The 17962-nt window shown below is 41.5% G+C and overlaps 4 protein-coding genes across 13 annotated transcripts in view; 2 read left to right on the top strand and 2 right to left on the bottom strand.

The window, feature by feature from the left end:
- Dscam4 (Down syndrome cell adhesion molecule 4) overlaps positions 1–2005 on the top strand; it is a 53402-nt gene extending 51397 nt beyond the window's left edge. For 5 of the 7 annotated variants that reach the window (XM_032434456.2, XM_032434459.2, XM_070207776.1 and 2 more), the window contains one exon: positions 24–2005. In XM_032434456.2, coding sequence (XP_032290347.1) covers positions 24–174 — 151 coding nt within the window. In that variant the 3' untranslated portion in view covers positions 175–2005. Of the gene's footprint in view, positions 1–7 lie in introns of all 7 variants that reach the window. The other 2 variants (XM_032434458.2, XM_032434460.2) reach the window with 2 other exon arrangements.
- A 1054-nt stretch (positions 2006–3059) lies between these two features.
- cert (ceramide transfer protein) lies at positions 3060–10541 on the bottom strand. 2 transcript variants are annotated; one of them, XM_002046370.4, is made up of 10 exons: positions 10386–10541; positions 9708–10004; positions 8907–9299; positions 8686–8834; positions 8557–8617; positions 4673–4897; positions 4382–4613; positions 4125–4327; positions 3911–4046; positions 3060–3321 (listed from the first exon to the last, which is right to left on the bottom strand). In XM_002046370.4, exons 2-10 carry the CDS (start codon positions 9981–9983, stop codon positions 3194–3196), a joined length of 1803 nt encoding a protein of 600 aa, XP_002046406.1. In that variant the 5' UTR covers positions 9984–10004; positions 10386–10541; the 3' UTR covers positions 3060–3193. The 2 variants fall into 2 exon arrangements, with proteins under 2 accessions (XP_002046406.1, XP_032290352.1); XM_032434461.2 differs by lacking the exons at positions 8557–8617; positions 8686–8834; positions 8907–9299; positions 9708–10004; positions 10386–10541 and adding an exon at positions 6281–6609.
- Positions 10542–10716: 175 nt separating this feature from the next.
- On the top strand, positions 10717–13037 carry LOC6622404 (cyclic GMP-AMP synthase-like receptor). 2 transcript variants are annotated; one of them, XR_004303531.2, is made up of 3 exons: positions 10717–11870; positions 12448–12845; positions 12914–13037. XR_004303531.2 is itself a non-coding variant. In XM_002046369.4 (2 exons), the coding sequence occupies exons 1-2, from the start codon at positions 10914–10916 to the stop codon at positions 12634–12636; spliced, it is 1146 nt and encodes a 381-aa protein (XP_002046405.1). In that variant the 5' UTR covers positions 10717–10913; the 3' UTR covers positions 12637–13037. The 2 variants fall into 2 exon arrangements, 1 of the variants encoding a protein (XP_002046405.1); XM_002046369.4 differs by having other exon boundaries at positions 12448–13037.
- On the bottom strand, positions 13033–17509 carry LOC6622402 (uncharacterized). Of its 2 annotated transcripts, none has more exons than XM_070207779.1 (4): positions 17424–17509; positions 14451–14794; positions 13991–14387; positions 13033–13455 (listed from the first exon to the last, which is right to left on the bottom strand). In XM_070207779.1, the coding sequence occupies exons 2-4, from the start codon at positions 14791–14793 to the stop codon at positions 13119–13121; spliced, it is 1077 nt and encodes a 358-aa protein (XP_070063880.1). In that variant the 5' UTR covers position 14794; positions 17424–17509; the 3' UTR covers positions 13033–13118. The 2 variants fall into 2 exon arrangements, with proteins under 2 accessions (XP_070063880.1, XP_070063879.1); XM_070207778.1 differs by lacking the exon at positions 17424–17509 and adding an exon at positions 17231–17401.
- Positions 17510–17962: the final 453 nt, after the last annotated feature.

Below are 17962 nucleotides of genomic sequence, written 5' to 3'. Positions count from 1 at the left end.
TAATTAGAACCCTGTACGTTTAGCATATCCAATTATCCACCAAACTATCAGGACCACATTAATCCACCGGCGCGTTTCTCGGATGCCAACGACAAGACAGCTAAAACCCAGACATCGCCACGTATGCGTGCCAATCAGAAACTGCAGCGGGAGGCATTCCAGATCAATGTCTAAGGCATATTTATACTACGAATATTACAGCTAAATACATTTTAAAATTTAAAGGCCCCAAAGAAATACTAAGCAAAAACGTGTTAAAAACAAAAAAAAAAGAAGAGTTGATTCGATAATTGTAAAATTTGTTGTAAAATCCAGGCAAACAAATTTGTTGTAAAATGCAATCTAAATAATCAGCATATGGCAAATCCATATATAGCATAATAAGGCAGACTTCCGACTTCTAACTAAATGGCATTTCTCTAGCAATATATTGTTAAAATTAAACACGAGCTACTTACTATTTAAAATATTGAAAGACGTAAACGAATACTAAATTGATAAAAGAAAAAAAAATGCGTGTGCGCCGTTTGAAAATTATTACAACTATTTACAACAAAACGTAAATTTATAACAAATTTTCGAGCGTTTTTTTTTGCAGACAACAAAAAAAAGCGTAATTAATTTGTCCCGGAAAAAAAAAAGTTTGAGTAAAAAAACGTACATAAACAATAAGACTTATTTACACACTGATTATGCTTAGTTGGACTTGAAAAGCTGCAGAGCGAATAAGTTAAACGAAAAAACTTATAAAACATAATTGTATGGCATAAATCAATGTTAAACGATTTAAAATTAAGCGAAAACTGCGGCAGGCCGCATTTAAAATGTCCTGCATAGCCAAAGGAACTACACATGTTAGTGTATTCGCTGAGAAAAGAAACTCTTCAAGCTGCCAGTTAAATGCAGAGCATTAAAATAGTTGAAATAAAGAATAATACATGAACGAAAACTAAGCAAGGCCTTTGTGCTAAAACACACAAATACACACACACACACACACATACACACATATATATATATATAAACATATTTGTAGTTTATTATAGAACATTACGTTGAATTGTTTGATCTTTCTTTTTCCAAACCCAAACTTTTGCAATAAGTTCGCATGTAAACAACAAATATTATTTACAAATGTTAGCTAGTTATTTAAAAGAAAAGAATAGAAATTAATTTAATTGCAAAATAACACGCATCTAATAGTTTATGAAACTGTTGTACATAGCTAAGCATATAACATTTAATTATACAATTAGTGGAATCTTTAGAAAGCCAAAGTCGTAAGCCAGCATGCATTTTTCATAAACAGAAAAAAAAAAAGAAAAAGTAAACCAAACTCTAGCAGCAGCTCAAGCTAAACAATAAACTGTATAAGTCTATATATAGCGCCGATTCTTGTTTGCCAAATTATAGAACACACACACTCACACACACACACAGACACTGCTGCTGTACTATATAGACAAGCGCATGAATCTGATTATATATATTTTACAATAGCCAAAGCGACAAACCAAACAATTTACATGACAATATGATCCACAACAAACAATACATAACGTAATACCATTTAAAGACACAACGTTGTAGTTCACAAAAATAATAATAATCATAAATATTATAAATAAAAAAGTCAGTCAGAGAGAGCTTGTTCCATCAAGCATTATTAACTACCGAACAATCTCTATGGAGTTACTTTCTAGGCAATGCAACATTTCAGACTGCACCATAAAAAAAAAAAAAAAAAACAGATTTAGGCATTTAATATTTCTGAAAACAAATAAATTAATGAATCAACAATACTTGGTTGTAAAAATTTGAAAAGAGCAACAAGAAAAATGCCTGAGAAAATTGTAAAATTCAACAAACATATGGAAAATACCTATTACAAAACGATAAAAAGCAAAACATAAAAATCAAGCACAGTTAATGTACATTTGTTAATGTACAATTCTATAATTGTGGTCTAAATACATGACATGATATGATAAAAACAAAAAACACTTGAACTTTTACTTCTACTACTAGTCCGAAGTCCGAAGACTTCAAATAATTCGGAAAATTTCGAATATATCGGCTAAATAGCATCCGATTTCGAACGGAATACCTGGGCTTACTCGTACAGATCTAGACAATCGATTAACATCAAAAAATCGAAATTTAAAAATTTCAGGATTTCACAAAAATGGCAAGGGGTAACATCACAATTTTTCTCAAAATGTTTTTTTTTTCTGAATTTAAAAACTTTTGATTGCATTCTATTCTACGGAGTTTCACGAGCCCAAAATGGCATATATCGCCATTATCGGACATTAATTACCCGAGTTATGGTCATTTAAAGTTGTTGAAAAATCTTAAGCTTAAACTTTTGATTGCAATCTACGGAGTTTTACGAGTCCAAACAATCTTATCTTTTAAGGATCGAATTTCAATTAACCGAGTAATACTTAAGCAAGCCCATATTGGGATAGTAAAAAAACACTTGAGCTTTTACTTTGCTGCAGTGCACAAATCTCGAGAATAACAAAAGATCGCATTTATTTACATTCGACATAGTTTTGGTTGTTTGTTTGATTGAATTAAAAACAAAAGGCATGTAGATTCAGGCATATCGAAATTGGAGCTGAGCTTATAAAATATAATATGCCGCATAAGCTACAACAATACAAACAAATATTTAAAATTCCTTGCAATTGTTGCATTTAAAGCATTTCATAGTTATTAGACATAATAATATTGTTGCATATCAACAACAAATACAAATACAAATTCCAAACAGCTGAGCGCTATACAATGATTGTTTGTGTTGTTCTGTTTGTGTTTTGTGTTTTTGTTTTTCGCTTACCAATAACTTAGGACTAAACGGCGATTGGTTTACAGAATGAACAAAACTAACTAGCTAAAGCACATTTACAAGTTAATAGTTAGCGCAGGGGATGACGGGAGTTGCGGGTCAATATGCGCTCGCTCACACTGGCTAAAACGCAACGATTAGGTGTGTGTATAAAAAAGGGGGAAAAGATTTAAGAGTTTAGCCACTTTGTAAGTTCAACGGCAACTTAAGACTTAAACGTTAAACTAATTAGAAACATTATACGAATAACACTTTTTTTTTTCTTTTGCTTTTTTTTTTGTTTTCTTTCAATTTTTTGCTTTTGATTGATTTTGATTGCTTTGTTGCTTATGGCAAATATCAGAACATTATCGGCTTATCCTTGCACTGGTCTATCACATAGCCGGTGAAGCGTTTCAGAAACTTTGGATATTCACGCTTATAAACAGCCCGTAAGGCGCTGGCGGGTGCCCAGCCGCCGGGATTGACTAAAAGTATAAAATTGTAATTAATAAAATGCCACAGTGTATTAAGTCCGCTTTGTCCAGTTCAAGTTTGCTGCCTAGCTAGAAGTCCAGTTTCCTCGCAGCTGCGTAAGTTTTCCTCAAGCGGCAAGTCACCTTTCAAATGGCATTTTACACTGACAAACAAGTAGATGTAATCCACATATTTTCCAATATTTTAAATTAGTTTGATAACAATCGGAGGAACACTAAACACAACACACATTTACCACGAACGGAGAAACACAAAACAAAACACGTCTGAATTAAATTTGTACAAAGTCCTTTGAATATTAGTTAGAAGACGATCATATATTCCAGCAAAGAGACTCATACAAGCCTATCCACCAGTTTTCCATGTGTGTGAGTGAAAATTTCCTAAGGAATCCACAGTAAAATACCCAGCTACTCCGCTCCTAAGATTTGGTCTGTACTTAGATCAACAATCAGTCAGTCAGTTCTTAGAATATATTAGTTTTTTTTTCAAGCCCTATTCCTGTGTTTCATCTCTTTGAAGAACTGCCGTCAAAGTAGAATGTTGTCCGGTAACTGTATGATTGGATTATATACGCACCCACAGAGCAATAGGTTACTTTGCAGGTTAAATCATCACGGCTCAGCGGCTGGCCCTTGACATAATCGTCGGGCAGATGTGTTTGGCAGGCGAGTATGACCGTCAGAAAAATGCGCACGCATTTGCCATTCTTGGACTGTGATACAAAAGATTCAAGATTAAGATGAATTGTTTTTTTTTTTTTTTTTTAATTAAAACTGCAGCGCAGACGCACCTCCTGTTTGGCATATTCCGTTGAGTTATTGCACACGACCCACATGTCCCGTGTGCCCGGCTCGAGGCCATCGTTGATTTTGCGCATATGCGACCAGAATTGTGCATCCCGCTGGCTGGCTGGCCAAATGCGTTTGTGGGTTTGCAGAAAGAGCAAGGTGTCCGCTGAGATTTTCTCCAATATTGTGCAATCCTCCAGCGTGGCTGCAAGTACGACAAGCTATAGCTTTAGCTAGAGAATATAATGGCTGGACTCACTTTCCCAATCGTTGCGGAACTCGGGCATAAAGAAATAATGGCACATTTCACGCGCTGTCACGCCCTTGACTGAGTGATAGGCCTTCAGCGGATCCATGACCATGCCATTGAGCTCCACCTCGCGTTTGTACATTTTGATTTCACCCTCGTCGGCAAAGATTTGCCAGCCATTGCCATCCTGGCCGACGCCCTCGCGCGCATAGTGCAGCTGCTCCTTGCATACACGATCAATCTGTACAAGTGACATAAATCCAATTAGTGAACATTATTGATGGACAATTTCCGGCTCACCTCCGGCCAGAGAGCGTGGCTTTTGGCCTCGGCGCCGGTGCCAAACTCTTCGCGCGCCTCCTCGCCCTCGGCAACGGCCTCGTGCGGCACATTGACCAGCGTCTGTGAGATTTGCGATTGTAGTCTCAGTTTGAAGCGCATCTGCATGTCCTCCTCAATTTTCTCCAGGCCCGTCTCAACAGCATCAAAGAACTCATCCTCGGGCAATGTGGAATGTGGACCCTCCTATTCAGAAAATACGCCAGCATTAGTTGAACTAACTCAAGTTGTTTAGGGTTCGGTCTAATTGATTTTAATGCCCAGCACCGAAAGAAATGCGAAACGTGCCGTGCATAAATTAAATGCCAAAGTCAAATCCCAATTGAAGACAGTGCCGGCATGCGTAATTGCCGGAGCATAATAGATATCCATATCATACGCCCAAGACACGCCATTGTGCCATGAATATTAAACCGATGCCGTCTGGAGCCAGTGCTAGCGACGATTCTATGGCCAGCGCGCGTGGATGTCCATTCAAAAACTAGGAATATTTTTTTTTTTTTTTTGCTAAATTTAATTTATTAATTAATGCGGAACAGCCTGGATGAGCAGCTGCAGCTATTGAACGCGAAATAGCAAGTAAATCGTAGCTAGAGATGGGCGCGTGACGAATTTCGTAAACAACCAGACACGAACCGAACACGAGACACAATTGGAAAGCACGCGAATGTGTAAACACTTTAGAGATGGTCACGTGTCGATTTTATGCTACGCAACACGAGGCAAACACGAATCACAATTTTGAAACACGTAATGTCGAAAACGAATCAGACTAGAGATATTTTACAACTAATATAATGTAAATGCTTAAATAAAATTAAATACTTATTTTCATTTTTAATATAAGTAACATTTTTCCCAGATTAAATTATTTTATTTGTTTTTTTTTTGTCCCCCCCCAATTTTTCTGACACGCTCAACAACACGAACACGTCGTGTTGTAATCGCGCGCGTTCGTGTCACGAATGAAAACACGCCACGCGCCCAACACTCATACAATCGCATAGGACCAAATGTAGGCCAAGTTTTTGGGGCGATGAAGTCATGTCGTGGCGTCTAAGAGGCACGCACTGCCTGGCATAACGGAGCTTACCAGGCTCGACTTGGCGTCCGTGGAACGCCTAAGGGCACACACCAATATATTGCAAACAAAACTTAAACGCAAGCGAGGAAATGGCAGGCGAGGGAGCGAGGGAGGGCGCGCGGGGTGCACAGATTAGCCACAGGCGACACGCAGTCCAAACGCAGTCCTTCCGTCAGGCGCGAGAGCGCAAAACAAACTGTTGCTGTGTGCGGGCCACAAAAACAAAGCAACCAACAGCATCCCAACATGAGAGAGAGTAGTTGAGAGAGAGAGAGAGAGAGAGAGAGAGAGGAAGCGGAAGAGCGTAAACGCGCAACAGTGTGAAAGCTTAAAGCTTCAAAGGGATTACACGCGCTTAAAACATAAATCAATGTTTGGGCAGTTTGCCTGGATTAAAACAGGCTCGCTCACACTCACACACACACACACACACACACACACTCTCACTCTTGCGCTCTCTCTCTCTGCCACACGCACACACCTACCGCATTTCTCTGCCCATGCTGAAGCTTGAAGCCGCAACGCCATTGAAATCGCAACGCAGGCATTTTTTGTTGTTATTTTAATATAAATATTTTTTTTTTTATTTTTTTTGGATTTTCCTGCTCTGCTTGTATCAAGTTTATTTTTTTTTTTGGCCAAATGCGCACGTGACGCGCCAGCTAAATGTAAAGCGTTTTATTATATGGCCAACAATTTCACAACTAGCCAAAAATATGCTTGGTTACAAATTGACTTGGTTTTTGTTTGTTTTGTTTTTGTTTTGCTTTGTTTTTTTCCCGTCAATTTGTTTATGAATTTTATGTGTGCGCAAACCGATCGCTGACCAACGACTGACCAAACCAAGCCGACATCAACCAGCCATAAGCTGGGCCAAGCCCAAGCTACACATTAAAGCCAGGCTAACGACAACAGCTGCCTTTGTTAACAATACGCAATGCGAACTCTTTATGCTCTAAGCAAAAAAAAAATGTATATCAAATATATGCAACTAGATAAGTATGGCAGACTGGAAACGTAGGGTATTTAGCTAGTGTACTAAGACTGAGTTTTGATTATTAAACAATAATAAAAACTTCCATTTCCTTAACTTTCGTTTGAAATAATTAATTTTTCACATAATTCGCCTTGAAGTTATTTCTTTAAACATCCGTTAGGAACGTAGGGTATTTAGCTCGTCTACTAGGATTTCATAATGTTTATTTAAGAATTTAAAATATATTCCATTTTGGCTTCACTTTTGTTTGAAACTATTTTTCTATATTCAGTTCAGGAAAATAACTGATTCGCCTTGAAGCTATTTCTTTATATATCTGATAGAAACGTAGGGTATTTAGCTAGTCTGCTATGATTATTTATGAATTTTTTTAACGCATTTGCATAAAAACACTTCAAAGAGTATTCAATATAATTTAATCTATAAATACTTATGGCTCACAAGCTTGCAGCTAGCAAATGTGCTCGCTTGAAGTTAGGGCATAGGTTTATAGGCTCTTGCCAAAGCCATACATGACCTACTGCAATATGAGCTCAAAGTACTTAAGAAACCTCAAACTGTCTTTGCGTTGACTCTAAATGTCGCCATTGATTCGTTATTTTGCGCTTGAGCTGTCAGCAACTGAATGAACTGAAGAGTCTATCAATATATAGAGAAGCTAATGTTAAGAAGCCCAGCAAGTGGAGCATTAAAGTTAACATGAAGGAAATGCCAGAGACAAACAAAATAGAGTGAGCCCTATTTAAATCGCATTCAAATATTGCGCTAAGCCATAGCAAAGAGCTATGAATAGTTGAAAGCCCAAACAAAATAAAGAACTGCGCATGTAAACACAAGGGACAGTCAATTAATGTGGATAAGAATCACAGACATGACATGGAATCAAAGCACAAATAAACCCAACTACAATTATAATTATCTAAATATAGTTTCCGCATTTAATATGGACTATATAGTATAGACTTTATACTTATAGCGCATGCCATATAAATTTACCAAAATGTGTAAACAACTGACTGCTGTAGTTGACAGTGCCCGACTATGAGATACCCTGTAACTAATATAGATATCGGATATTTATAAAAGAATCTGTGCTTAAATAAGGCAACCATATGTAAGGCTATATCAAAGCGATAGGCTTTCACTTTAAAAATAATATATATACACATATATCTCGATAAAGCAAGGTGGTTTTTTAATAAGCGAAGAACCTAACTACCAAGTGTGTTGCCTCTAGGCCTCATAATCTACAAGTTATGCTCGAAAAGTTGTCTTTCTTTATCGATAGCTATTGATTATACGAAAATAGTAGGCATCCTCGTTCTGCTGATAAACGATAATATATATATATATATATATATTTTAAATTTCAAATCTCTAATTCGTATAGTTTTTGAGTTCGACCCCTTTAGCAGACAAACAAACGGACATTTGCACAAAATCAATACACCCTTTTCTAAACGCATACAGGGCATAATAATTGTACAGCATGTGCAACACTTGCTGCATTTGCTCAAATTGTAATATAATCAACAATCAACAAATACCCAAGAGTTTTATTTTTGTACAGAAACTGGTTGCGCCGAGGGAATGGGTGGAGGTCTATTAGCCGCTCTTGAGTGTGGCTGCAAGTGTTGCAAGTGTCGAACGCCGACGCGATTTGATGTCTCACCATTGTTTATATTTACAATCTGCTTTGGGCTGTTTTATACAAATTGACCCTGAGCACGCGCTGTGCTATTGGGATTGTGTTGTGCAACTTACCTCAAAATCTGGGCCGGGGTACGATAAACGTTTTAGCTTCTCAATTTCCTCCTTGAACTTTCTGCAAAATAGAAAACACAAAATACGTAACATTATTTCAGCTGAGAGGGTCAAGGTCAAGAGATCTACCTATTTTGCTCCTCGGCGCGACGTCGCCTATCAATTTCACGCTCCAATTTGCGTTTCCATGATTCATCATTCTCCGCTATGATTTCCAGGCAATGCTGCAATGTGCTAAGCACTCCGGATGTTGTGGCACGAAATGTAATGGACTCGCCCTGCCGGCAAAAGCAAACATATATATAGAAATAAATATACATAGATAAATTCTTGAGAATTATGGCACACACCTTGAAATCAATGGGCTTGAGGCCGTCGCCCAAATCGAGCGGCTGTGCATTGGCTTTATTCAGCTCGGAGCAGGCATCGAAGTAACGCTGCAGCGTCTCAATCTGAACGAACAGTATGTCCTTAAAGGTCTCCAGTTCGCCAACCTTTTCACGCAAATTGCGTTGAGTTTTCTTTAAGCTGCCGCCGCTGGCCAGCGATATGGTGTTCGACTGCAACGACATGGTGCTGCCATGGCGACGCAACGATGTGGTGTCCGTGCTGCCCGTGCCCTCCTTATACAGCTGCAGCACCTCCACCCAATGCATGCGATCCTCGCTCGTCTCGGCGCGCAGGCACCAGTTGTTCAGATTGTTGACGACCACATCGAAACGCAGCTCATCCGATTCGTGTGCCTGCGGTGGGAGTTAACGTACAATGAATCATTGTTTACAGTATAAATAGATCATTCTGATAGGCTATAGAGAAGGCACGCAGTCCCTACCAAAAAAAAAAAATTAACGAGTGCCATAAATGTCGAAACGAGTGTCATGGGCGGGGCAGGCCCTCTTCCACTTACATTGATGACTTCAGTTTGGTTTGTGTGTGTGTGTGTGGGGCCAACCACCATTTGCTGGCGACAGTCGACGTTAATTGATTGCGATGCATTGATTGCGGCGCAGGCGACGACGACAACGACGAGGGTTCATGGGATATGCGCACACTCACTCGCACCCATTACCAATTTGATGAGTTCAATTAAAAGCACTTGCGGGTCTGACCCCAAATATATAAATAAATACACATACATATTAAATACGCACCTTAATGGTGGCCTTGGACAGACTGATGGCGCCGCGGCAACCAAAGTCCGACTCCGATTCGGATTTGTAGTAGGAGAGCGTGCCATCCTTGAGCACAATATAGCGCGGCTGCCAGCCATATATGTAATTGGTCCATTTGCTCAAATAGCCGCGCAACTCAATGCTATTATCCAAATAGTCCTCATCCTCCGAGTTTTCGCTCTGTGACCCAGTGGCAGTCGCATCTGCGACGGACGGCGCGGGCGTCGTGCCGGTCGTGTTGTCCAGGTCGTCCATGCCAACAATGCGATGTATTACCTGTTACATGCCAAATCAAACAAACAAATGTGCTGAATAATCAGGGCGCCAGCAAAGATTACGGTATATTGCGCCACGTCCGCATGATATTAACAACAACAACAACAACAGCAACAACAAGAAATGCGGCGGCAACACCGGCCGCTTTCGCCTGGCAATCATCTGTCGCGGCGAGGTCGTGATAATACCTAATTCAATCATTATCAAACAATGGCCTGACGACTCTGACTCAGTCGAATGTTGTTGGTTTATTTTGTTGTTTTTTTGCTATTCCAATTTGCGTTTGGCCGGGTTTCGCATTGGCGTTGGCGTCGCATTTGCTATTTGCCTCGGTTTTCGCACCGCGCTGACGCTGTCTTTTTGGGCGTTCGTTTGGCTTACCTGCAACAAGCGTTTTACTGTTTGCTGTCGCCTTGCTCACACATTTGTGCGACACGTAATTCCACTTGGTGTTTTTATGTTTGTGCAAACTTTGTAAATAACTTAATCAGAAAACAAAAAAGCACCTTCAGGTCCGCAAGCGTGATAAACCAATCAGCTGTGCGTGTGTTATCGATACGCCTCTGTCATCGATACTATCGCCAGTTAGATTGACCCACGGCGCCAGTGTTGCAAAACACGCGTATGCTGAGCGCCAAAATGAAATCGATTAAGTTGAAGTTTATCTGGCATTGACATTTGATATGTTCGCCGGCGCATTTGTTTACCTCTTAAGCACATTAAGACTTTGTATACACAGTATCGATAATCCCAAGTGCTGCCCATTGGTCGAGCGCTAAATCAATGCGCATGCACAAATAACCAGCAATATCATATTAACCAAAGCGCCACAGCCACAGCAATTACTATTTACGATCCTCAAGTTTAGTGCAAAGTGAGCGTGTCGGGCTGCAGACAGCTTTTAATAATATGAGCGATCTTAAGATTGCGAAAAGTGATGACTCCATCAGTGGCAGAAGCTCGCCAACGTTTCTGCCGGAGGGCTATTCCCATTTTCAAGAGGGCATCAAATGGGTCTCCGATTTAATGGAGATAGAGGAATGCGATGACGGCTGGCTGCGGGATGCGGAGTTCATATGCAAACGGATAAGTGAGGTTATGTGCAAAAAGGATTGGATATATAAATTTGTGCTGGAGCATCTGCTATCCACCGCCACCTTCTACAGGGGCTCCAAAATCGATGTGCCCCTGGACTTTGAGCAATATCTGCGCTTCTATATGCCATTCCCTGTAACGCCCATTTTCAATATCAGCCAGCCTGGCTATATAAACCTGTACGCGCCCACCACTCACCCGATGATCACCAAGGGCTACGTTAATCCGGAGAACGTGCAGCTGCTGCTACGCGGCAATCTGCGCGATGCCATCAACCAGCTGAAGTGCATCTATTGCGACAGCGGGGTGCAGTACAAGCTGAGCTATCGCACGCACGAGATCGGTGATCAGGGCTTTGTCCATGAGATATTGGCCTGCGAGAAACGCGAATCGGGCATGCCCAGCATCATATCCTTTGTCTTTCTGCCGGCGCTCCAATTCAAGTTCGCCGACTTTCCGCTGCCCACATTTGTGCCCTCCGGTCCCGCCTGGGCGCACTGCAACAATGTCTACTACTGGCTGGCCCTGCTCCAAGTCTATCCGCAGTACGATCATCGCAGCTTCTGTCCGTATGTGCCGCGCATGCAGTTCATACGGGATGAGCGCATGGTCAAATATCGCAATGTTCTGCGTCTGCTGGTCAAGATCGGCATCGGCAACAATATACCAGATATTTCGGATATATTTGTGCTCAAGGGTCTGCACTTTTTTCGCCTGCGCTACAGCATGAACTGCGATTGCAATCTATCGCTGGCCACGCTCTTTATGGAGGTGAGTGGGCACATGACAGGGAAATACCCTGTAGCCAGTGCAAAGGGGGTATATTGAAGAATATCCAATATATTATGTACAGATATTCCGAACGAAGAACTGCGTAGATTTACCCATGTCCTTCGTCTATATCTTGGAGATTATAAGAGCTACACACTAGACATTTTAATTATATGTACTTCTATATAAAATAAGGAATAAGTTGATCAGTATTTATTCGATATTTTTCCGTTTTCATAATAACGATAAATATCGATTTCCAGAGCGATAAATGGTGATTTTTAAGCAAAACTCGAAGTTTTGAACTTATTTCCGAATTCCTCCTGAAATTAAAAAAAAAATACGCATTTTTAATAAAAAATACCCTGTAGCAAGTGCAATAGGGGGGGGGTTAACGATAAATATCGATGTCAGGAAAATAACAATTATTAAGCTTTTTAGGCATAACTCAAAATAAGAAGAAACTGAGCATTGCCAGCTTAGAGCTAGGCTTAGAGTATCTTCTAGGCGAGCACGCCGCACAGCAACTCACCTGCTTGCCTTCAGTCGATTAGCCTTTCTTCGTCCTTAATTGCAGCTGCTCAACATACACACGCAGATCATCTACAACGATGCCATGCAGAAGCTACTCATCTTCGGCGGCTGCCAGCAGCATTCGATGCAGGAGGCGCTGAAACTGGACACGATTGCACGCAACGTCTCGATGTTCTATTATATGAACTATATACACTTGGAGCACTTAAAGCATATGTTTGGGCTGATCTGAACGAACATAGAGCGCATCGCATTTCGAATTCTTCACAGATTGAAAGACTAGAACGGAGCTCAGATTACGTATACGCCGTGTGGCACAAACAATTGCTTCGATTTTTGTTTATATACATATAACTTTAGCGCGACAGCTGAGCAAACACATTTGTCAGCTGGAATTTATATATATATATATATATGTATATATATATATATATTTATTGGGTGTGTATTTCGATAATGCACTTGGCAACGTTCATGCGTAAATATGCCACAAATTTGTTTATTTACAGGCTATAACAAATGATACGCTAACAGCTAGAAAGTTAACAACGCCTACAGCTAACAATAAATAGTTACAGCAGAATAATCATTATCATAATAATAATAATAATAATAATAATAAATAAAATAAATTAGTGTATGTTAATTACAAGCAAATGACTTTCAATGTGCACTCATATTATTCGGCTTAAACTAGACGAGTTGGCGCGATTTTCACATATAGACCGCATTGCCATTGAGCTCCAGGTGGTCCAATTGCTGCTCCAGCTGCTGCTGCTCCTGATCCTGCTCGGCGCTGTTTGGCAGCAGCACCGCCTGCTGCTCCTGATACTCCCCCACAGGCCGGGTCGTTGTCGTTGTCGTCGTTGTTTTGTCTCTCGTCGTTGTCGTTGCCGCCTGTGCGCTGTATTTGTTGGCCAGCGCCTTGAATATGCTCTTGGGGCAGGCCTTGTAGTAGGGAAAACATTCGCCCGGCGCCTGTTTGCCCTCGCCCACGCGCTGGGCGCGCACATACTCGGGTATTAGCTCCGCAAACGGCGATTTAGTTACCCTATGCAAAGAGAAATAAAGTCAGAAAAGACGGGTGAAGGCGCTTCAGAAAGACCCTTCTTTCGTTTGGTGACTCTAAAACTGTACTACCAAAGAAATGCCCCTTAAACTGTCAATTCTGGAAAATATCGTATGTAAATTGCGGGATTCGAAAGATCTATTCCAGCTCATAAGCTGTGGCAGATAGAAATTCCCAAGAATCTGATTAACTGCGTCTGGCGACTCTAAGACTGTAAGCCCAACACAAAGACTTTCAAACTGTAATTATTGTTGGTGAGTTTGCGGGGCAGCGGGTAGAGGGAATCTCCAATAAACTCGCCAGCTGGAAGCCTTGGATAGATTTGACAATGCTGGAGGATTACTTATAATGTGACTCTAAAACTGCAAGCCTAAAGCAGTGCATTTCAAACAGTGACTTCAAGAAATCTAGATTTAAGCGATTGTTTTCTGTAATCTTCCTGGGATCGGAAACCAATAAGCCCCATTTCACGCTCTAAACAGAGTATAAGCAATTATATAAGTATTATAAAACTCACGTTAGAAACAGCTTGGTCATCTCGCCGAAGACGCCAAACTTGTCCAGGCTGCGTGAGTGCATCTCGCAAATGGTGCGCAACAGACACGCCTTCCCATCCATGCCAAAGGTGGCCAGAAAGTCCTCGACGACGCCATAGAGCAGGACACGTTCGCCGCCATGGAAGATGTGCTTCAGGCCAGCGGGCAGCTCCGGATACTGCAGCATATCCTCCACCCTAAAGGGTTTGCTGTCATCCTGCGTGCTGCTCAGATCACGTTTGCGGCGCTGCACATGCAGATAACGGGACACGTACTCGCCGACCATTTGGCCCGCGCCATGGCCAAAGGAGCGCGCGAAGAAGGGCAGATCGCCCAAAGGATTCTGATTGTCGGTCAAGCCGAGCTTGTCGAAGTCAACTGAAATTGATATCATTTTTTTTATTCAACCTCTTTTTTGTTGGTGAAACTTTTGCGACTCACTCGTGACGGGAAAACTGATGGTCAGATTGGAGAAGAAGCCCTCGGGCGGATGTCGCACCAAAGGCATCGCAATTGTTGGCGTAAATGTCAGCGAGGTGCCCGGCGGCAGCGCCAAGCGGCCATCGTCCGTGATCCAAACGAGACGCTTCTTGCGTATGTGCGCCGCACTCGCATGCGCAGTCGAGTCTAATTGCGGTTGGGCCTCCGCATCCGCCAGCAGCGGCGCCTCATGCATGGCCGCAGCTGTCCAAAGGCAAATTAGCAACAGCAGCAGCAGCTGCAGTTGCAGCTGCAGCTGTGGCTGTGGCAGCGGCAGCAAACGCAGGCGGCGGCACATACGCATGCTGCGTAATCAAGAGAATAGAAGAAAACGAAAGACTTAGACAACGAACTGGCCGCAATATGAATTATTTAACTGTTGTATAACCGCAACATAAACAGCATACATTCTGCTGCCAAGAACTAAATAACCAGCAACAGCTCAAATGGCAACTGGTTTTTTGGCAGAATGCCCGTTCGCCTGTTAACCAGTTTGGGAAAGCTTCGATTCGAAGCGTGGCTAATGTTTAAGCACCGTTAACAGCAGATTCTGATTGCAAGCAACAATTTGCAGCTAAACAAATGCGATATCAATGCTGATGCTGCTTCTTCTTCTTCATCTTCTGCGCAGTGAAAGCATCCAAAGAAATGGATATATCATTCTAGACATTTGGCCAAGCTGCCTAGTTTCACTCAAAGGAGCTGAAGAAACATGCCACAAATGGAACACTTTTAAACGGCCTGCCCGCCCCCTCCCCCTTCTCCTTCCTTCTCCTTCAACCACTTTAACACCATATTTGCGTTCAATTTCACGTTCACGACGCACTTTTACCTTGAGCTCTGGCACAAATATGTTGTTCTTGTTGTTGTTGTTGATGATGCAACCTGGCCGCACAGCCGGTTGCACAGGATTCTGGCAAGCTGTTCGGCACATCGAATGCATTAGAGCGCAGGCTAAATTCTAATGCACTTTCCCAGAGCCTATCATTTCAAAGGCCAACTGGTTCTAACCAGCTACTAACTGGCTCAAACATGATTTAGTCTTAGCTGCCGGGCAAAACATAAATTTTGCCAAGAAGAATGCGGCCGCTGCAAGGGTTTTTCTCTAGTCTCAAAGTTTCACCCCAAAAAAAAAAATGTAGTAGAAAAACCAAAAATTGAATTTGCATTTGAAACACAAAAGAAAAAAGCAGACAGACAGACAGACAACATGACAGGCGCAATGACAGGGGGGCCTGCTCAAACATTTAGACCATAATTAGCTGCCAGTGCAACAGGTGCAACATCTGAGCCTGAAAGAGAAACTGGGTCAGAATCGGTTGCAATTGCTGGGCGCATTTTAATTTCACAGCTCAAGAATTCGTTTTGTGTCATGTGGTGTCTATGAAATAAGTAAGAGTGCTCCAGGCGAGAGTGCATGACTAACAGATACCCTGCATGGCTATACAATTCGGGCTCTTAACAGAAATCAAAGCTATTTGCCTCAAACAAAAAAATTGTTTATGCTTTATCTTTGGGTTCGAACCGGCGCTCTAACTTTAGGTTCAACTCGTGCAACTGCATATACAAATCCAGTTTTTGGTTCAATTCTTGGCTTGTCAAATGAAATCGTCCCTTGGGGTTCGAACCTGCAAGTTCTACTAATTAGAGCTGCAAACAACAACTAAATGATAGTCGATGTCATAGAGAGATCGAGGCACTGATGCACACGAATAGATGCCAGAAGATAGTCGGATAGATTTAGTTTAATGACCTGATCGAGAGCTTATACAATTTATAGACAAGATGAAGCCAGGCCTGCTGCCTAGTTTGCAGATTCGCACTACCAAAATATACCCTATTCGAAGCACTTTCAATTAGTACAGGGTATGGCTGATCGCACTCGACTAGCTGCCGCTCGTTGACAATGACAGACGCGTCGGCCCGTGGCAGTGAACTTGTTAAGGATAGTTTTTGATTTCTATATAGCAAATCAGAGCAACGCCTCCGGCAACAAACAGTGGCACGCAACAGATGTCAGTCTGGCATGCAGCCAAGCGGCGAGCGGCGAGTGAAGAGTGAAAAGATTTGTAGCTTATGGCGAATTAGCGCAAGCGTTAATTGCAATTGAGGCGACATATACGAACATATTTTGTTTCCTGTTACACAGAAATGCAATCAGCAGGCAATTTAATGCAGCGACAACAACAATTAAAACAACAATAAAACGAGTCGATAAACAGAATTTTCGGCGACAAAATCGAAAATGAAATTGAAATTTGGGTTAACAGGTTGAGTGCAGGCAAAAAAACTTTATGGAAATTAAAATTTATCAACAAAAAGTTAAAAAAAAATAAGTAAAAAGAAGAGCAATGAGCACGCATATTGCTTGGCAGGCAAGTTCGTGTCCTAAGTCTTTTGTTTTATTGCATTGCAATATCGGCGCGGGCTCGCGTCTGGCGCTGCATATTTAATTAGAAATAAAAATACATTTTTTTGGGAAAGGCAATTGGGCAAAGGAAAGTGCAAGTGATGTCCACACACAAATATACATACATATATATACATATATATATATAGTCAGTCTTGCTGCGTGATGCGCATGTGAAAATTGGCGCTGATATCAAGCCGCAGAAATCAATCAAATTGAAACAAAAAAAAAAAAAAAAAAAAACAATTTAGTGTAGAAAGTCTGTTTTGTTAGCAAATTGTTTTGTGTGTCGTGTGTAATTTATTTGGCTGCCTGCACTTTGGCTGCTTACATAAGTCGTTGCCTTATCGGCAGATCTTAGTGGAACGTTTGGCTGCTCCTTGACCCAATTGCGGCTGCAGACGCGGGCACAGTTTTCTAGTCTTTGTTTATATGCCTTAGGGTCTTGGTTTTGGCTCATGAAATTCTCGACACGATTTTTTGTCACTATTTTTTTGTTTTTTGTTGCCAGCACGCCAACGCACGTTTTTGTTTGTGTCCTTAGCTGTAAACGTTTTGATTAGCCAGACACAGCGAGTGGCAGCAACCGCGCGCGCAAACGTTTCAAATTCAACTAAAACGGCCAACGGCTGAGCCAAACGATAAAAAGCCGCCACGACAATGCACGACTCAACGATGGAACGACGCGGGCGGACGAGACATTGGCAGAAGCTACCCAAAAGCCAAAAGCGACAAACCAGTATGAAAGACATGGACTTAACCAAGGCATAGATTGGCTGCCTGCCTTTGGCTTTAACTATGTGTGTTTGATTTCCTCTTGGCCAAAAAAAAAAATACTGACAGACAGACATGAGCTATGCTCTGGCTGGGCGTGCTAGGAAGTGCTGTGAGTCATAGTCCTCCAAAGATGTGGGTCGCGGCGCCAAAAAAAAAAAAAAACAAAAAAAAAAACGGCTCCAAGAGCAAATTAGTTTCACTTCGTTTCTTGGTTCTTGGCCCGGCCTTGTTCAACTTTCCATGCGAATCGAATGCGACAGTGCGTACAACCTATGCGGTTTTCCAA

This window comes from Drosophila virilis, chromosome 3, assembly GCF_030788295.1.
Source record: "Drosophila virilis strain 15010-1051.87 chromosome 3, Dvir_AGI_RSII-ME, whole genome shotgun sequence".
Taxonomy (NCBI): domain Eukaryota; kingdom Metazoa; phylum Arthropoda; class Insecta; order Diptera; family Drosophilidae; genus Drosophila; species Drosophila virilis.
Note: the sequence above shows the minus strand (reverse complement) of the source record. Positions and strands in the feature narration are given on the sequence as shown.

Excerpts from the sequence above, each read along its gene's own strand:
- cert (XM_002046370.4), bottom strand. The coding sequence starts at position 9,983 with ATGGACGACCTGGACAACACGACCGGCACGACGCCCGCGCCGTCCGTC. Across the intron at positions 8,835-8,906 it reads TCAAGCCCATTGATTTCAAG|GGCGAGTCCATTACATTTCG; the intron begins GTGTGTGCCATA and ends TTTTGCCGGCAG. Across the intron at positions 4,328-4,381 it reads GTTCCGCAACGATTGGGAAA|CCACGCTGGAGGATTGCACA; the intron begins GTGAGTCCAGCC and ends TCGTACTTGCAG.
- LOC6622404 (XM_002046369.4), top strand. The coding sequence starts at position 10,914 with ATGAGCGATCTTAAGATTGCGAAAAGTGATGACTCCATCAGTGGCAGA. Across the intron at positions 11,871-12,447 it reads TGGCCACGCTCTTTATGGAG|CTGCTCAACATACACACGCA; the intron begins GTGAGTGGGCAC and ends CCTTAATTGCAG.
- LOC6622402 (XM_070207779.1), bottom strand. The coding sequence starts at position 14,793 with ATGCGTATGTGCCGCCGCCTGCGTTTGCTGCCGCTGCCACAGCCACAG. Across the intron at positions 14,388-14,450 it reads CATCAGTTTTCCCGTCACGA|TTGACTTCGACAAGCTCGGC; the intron begins GTGAGTCGCAAA and ends TATCAATTTCAG. Across the intron at positions 13,456-13,990 it reads ATGACCAAGCTGTTTCTAAC|GGTAACTAAATCGCCGTTTG; the intron begins GTGAGTTTTATA and ends CTCTTTGCATAG.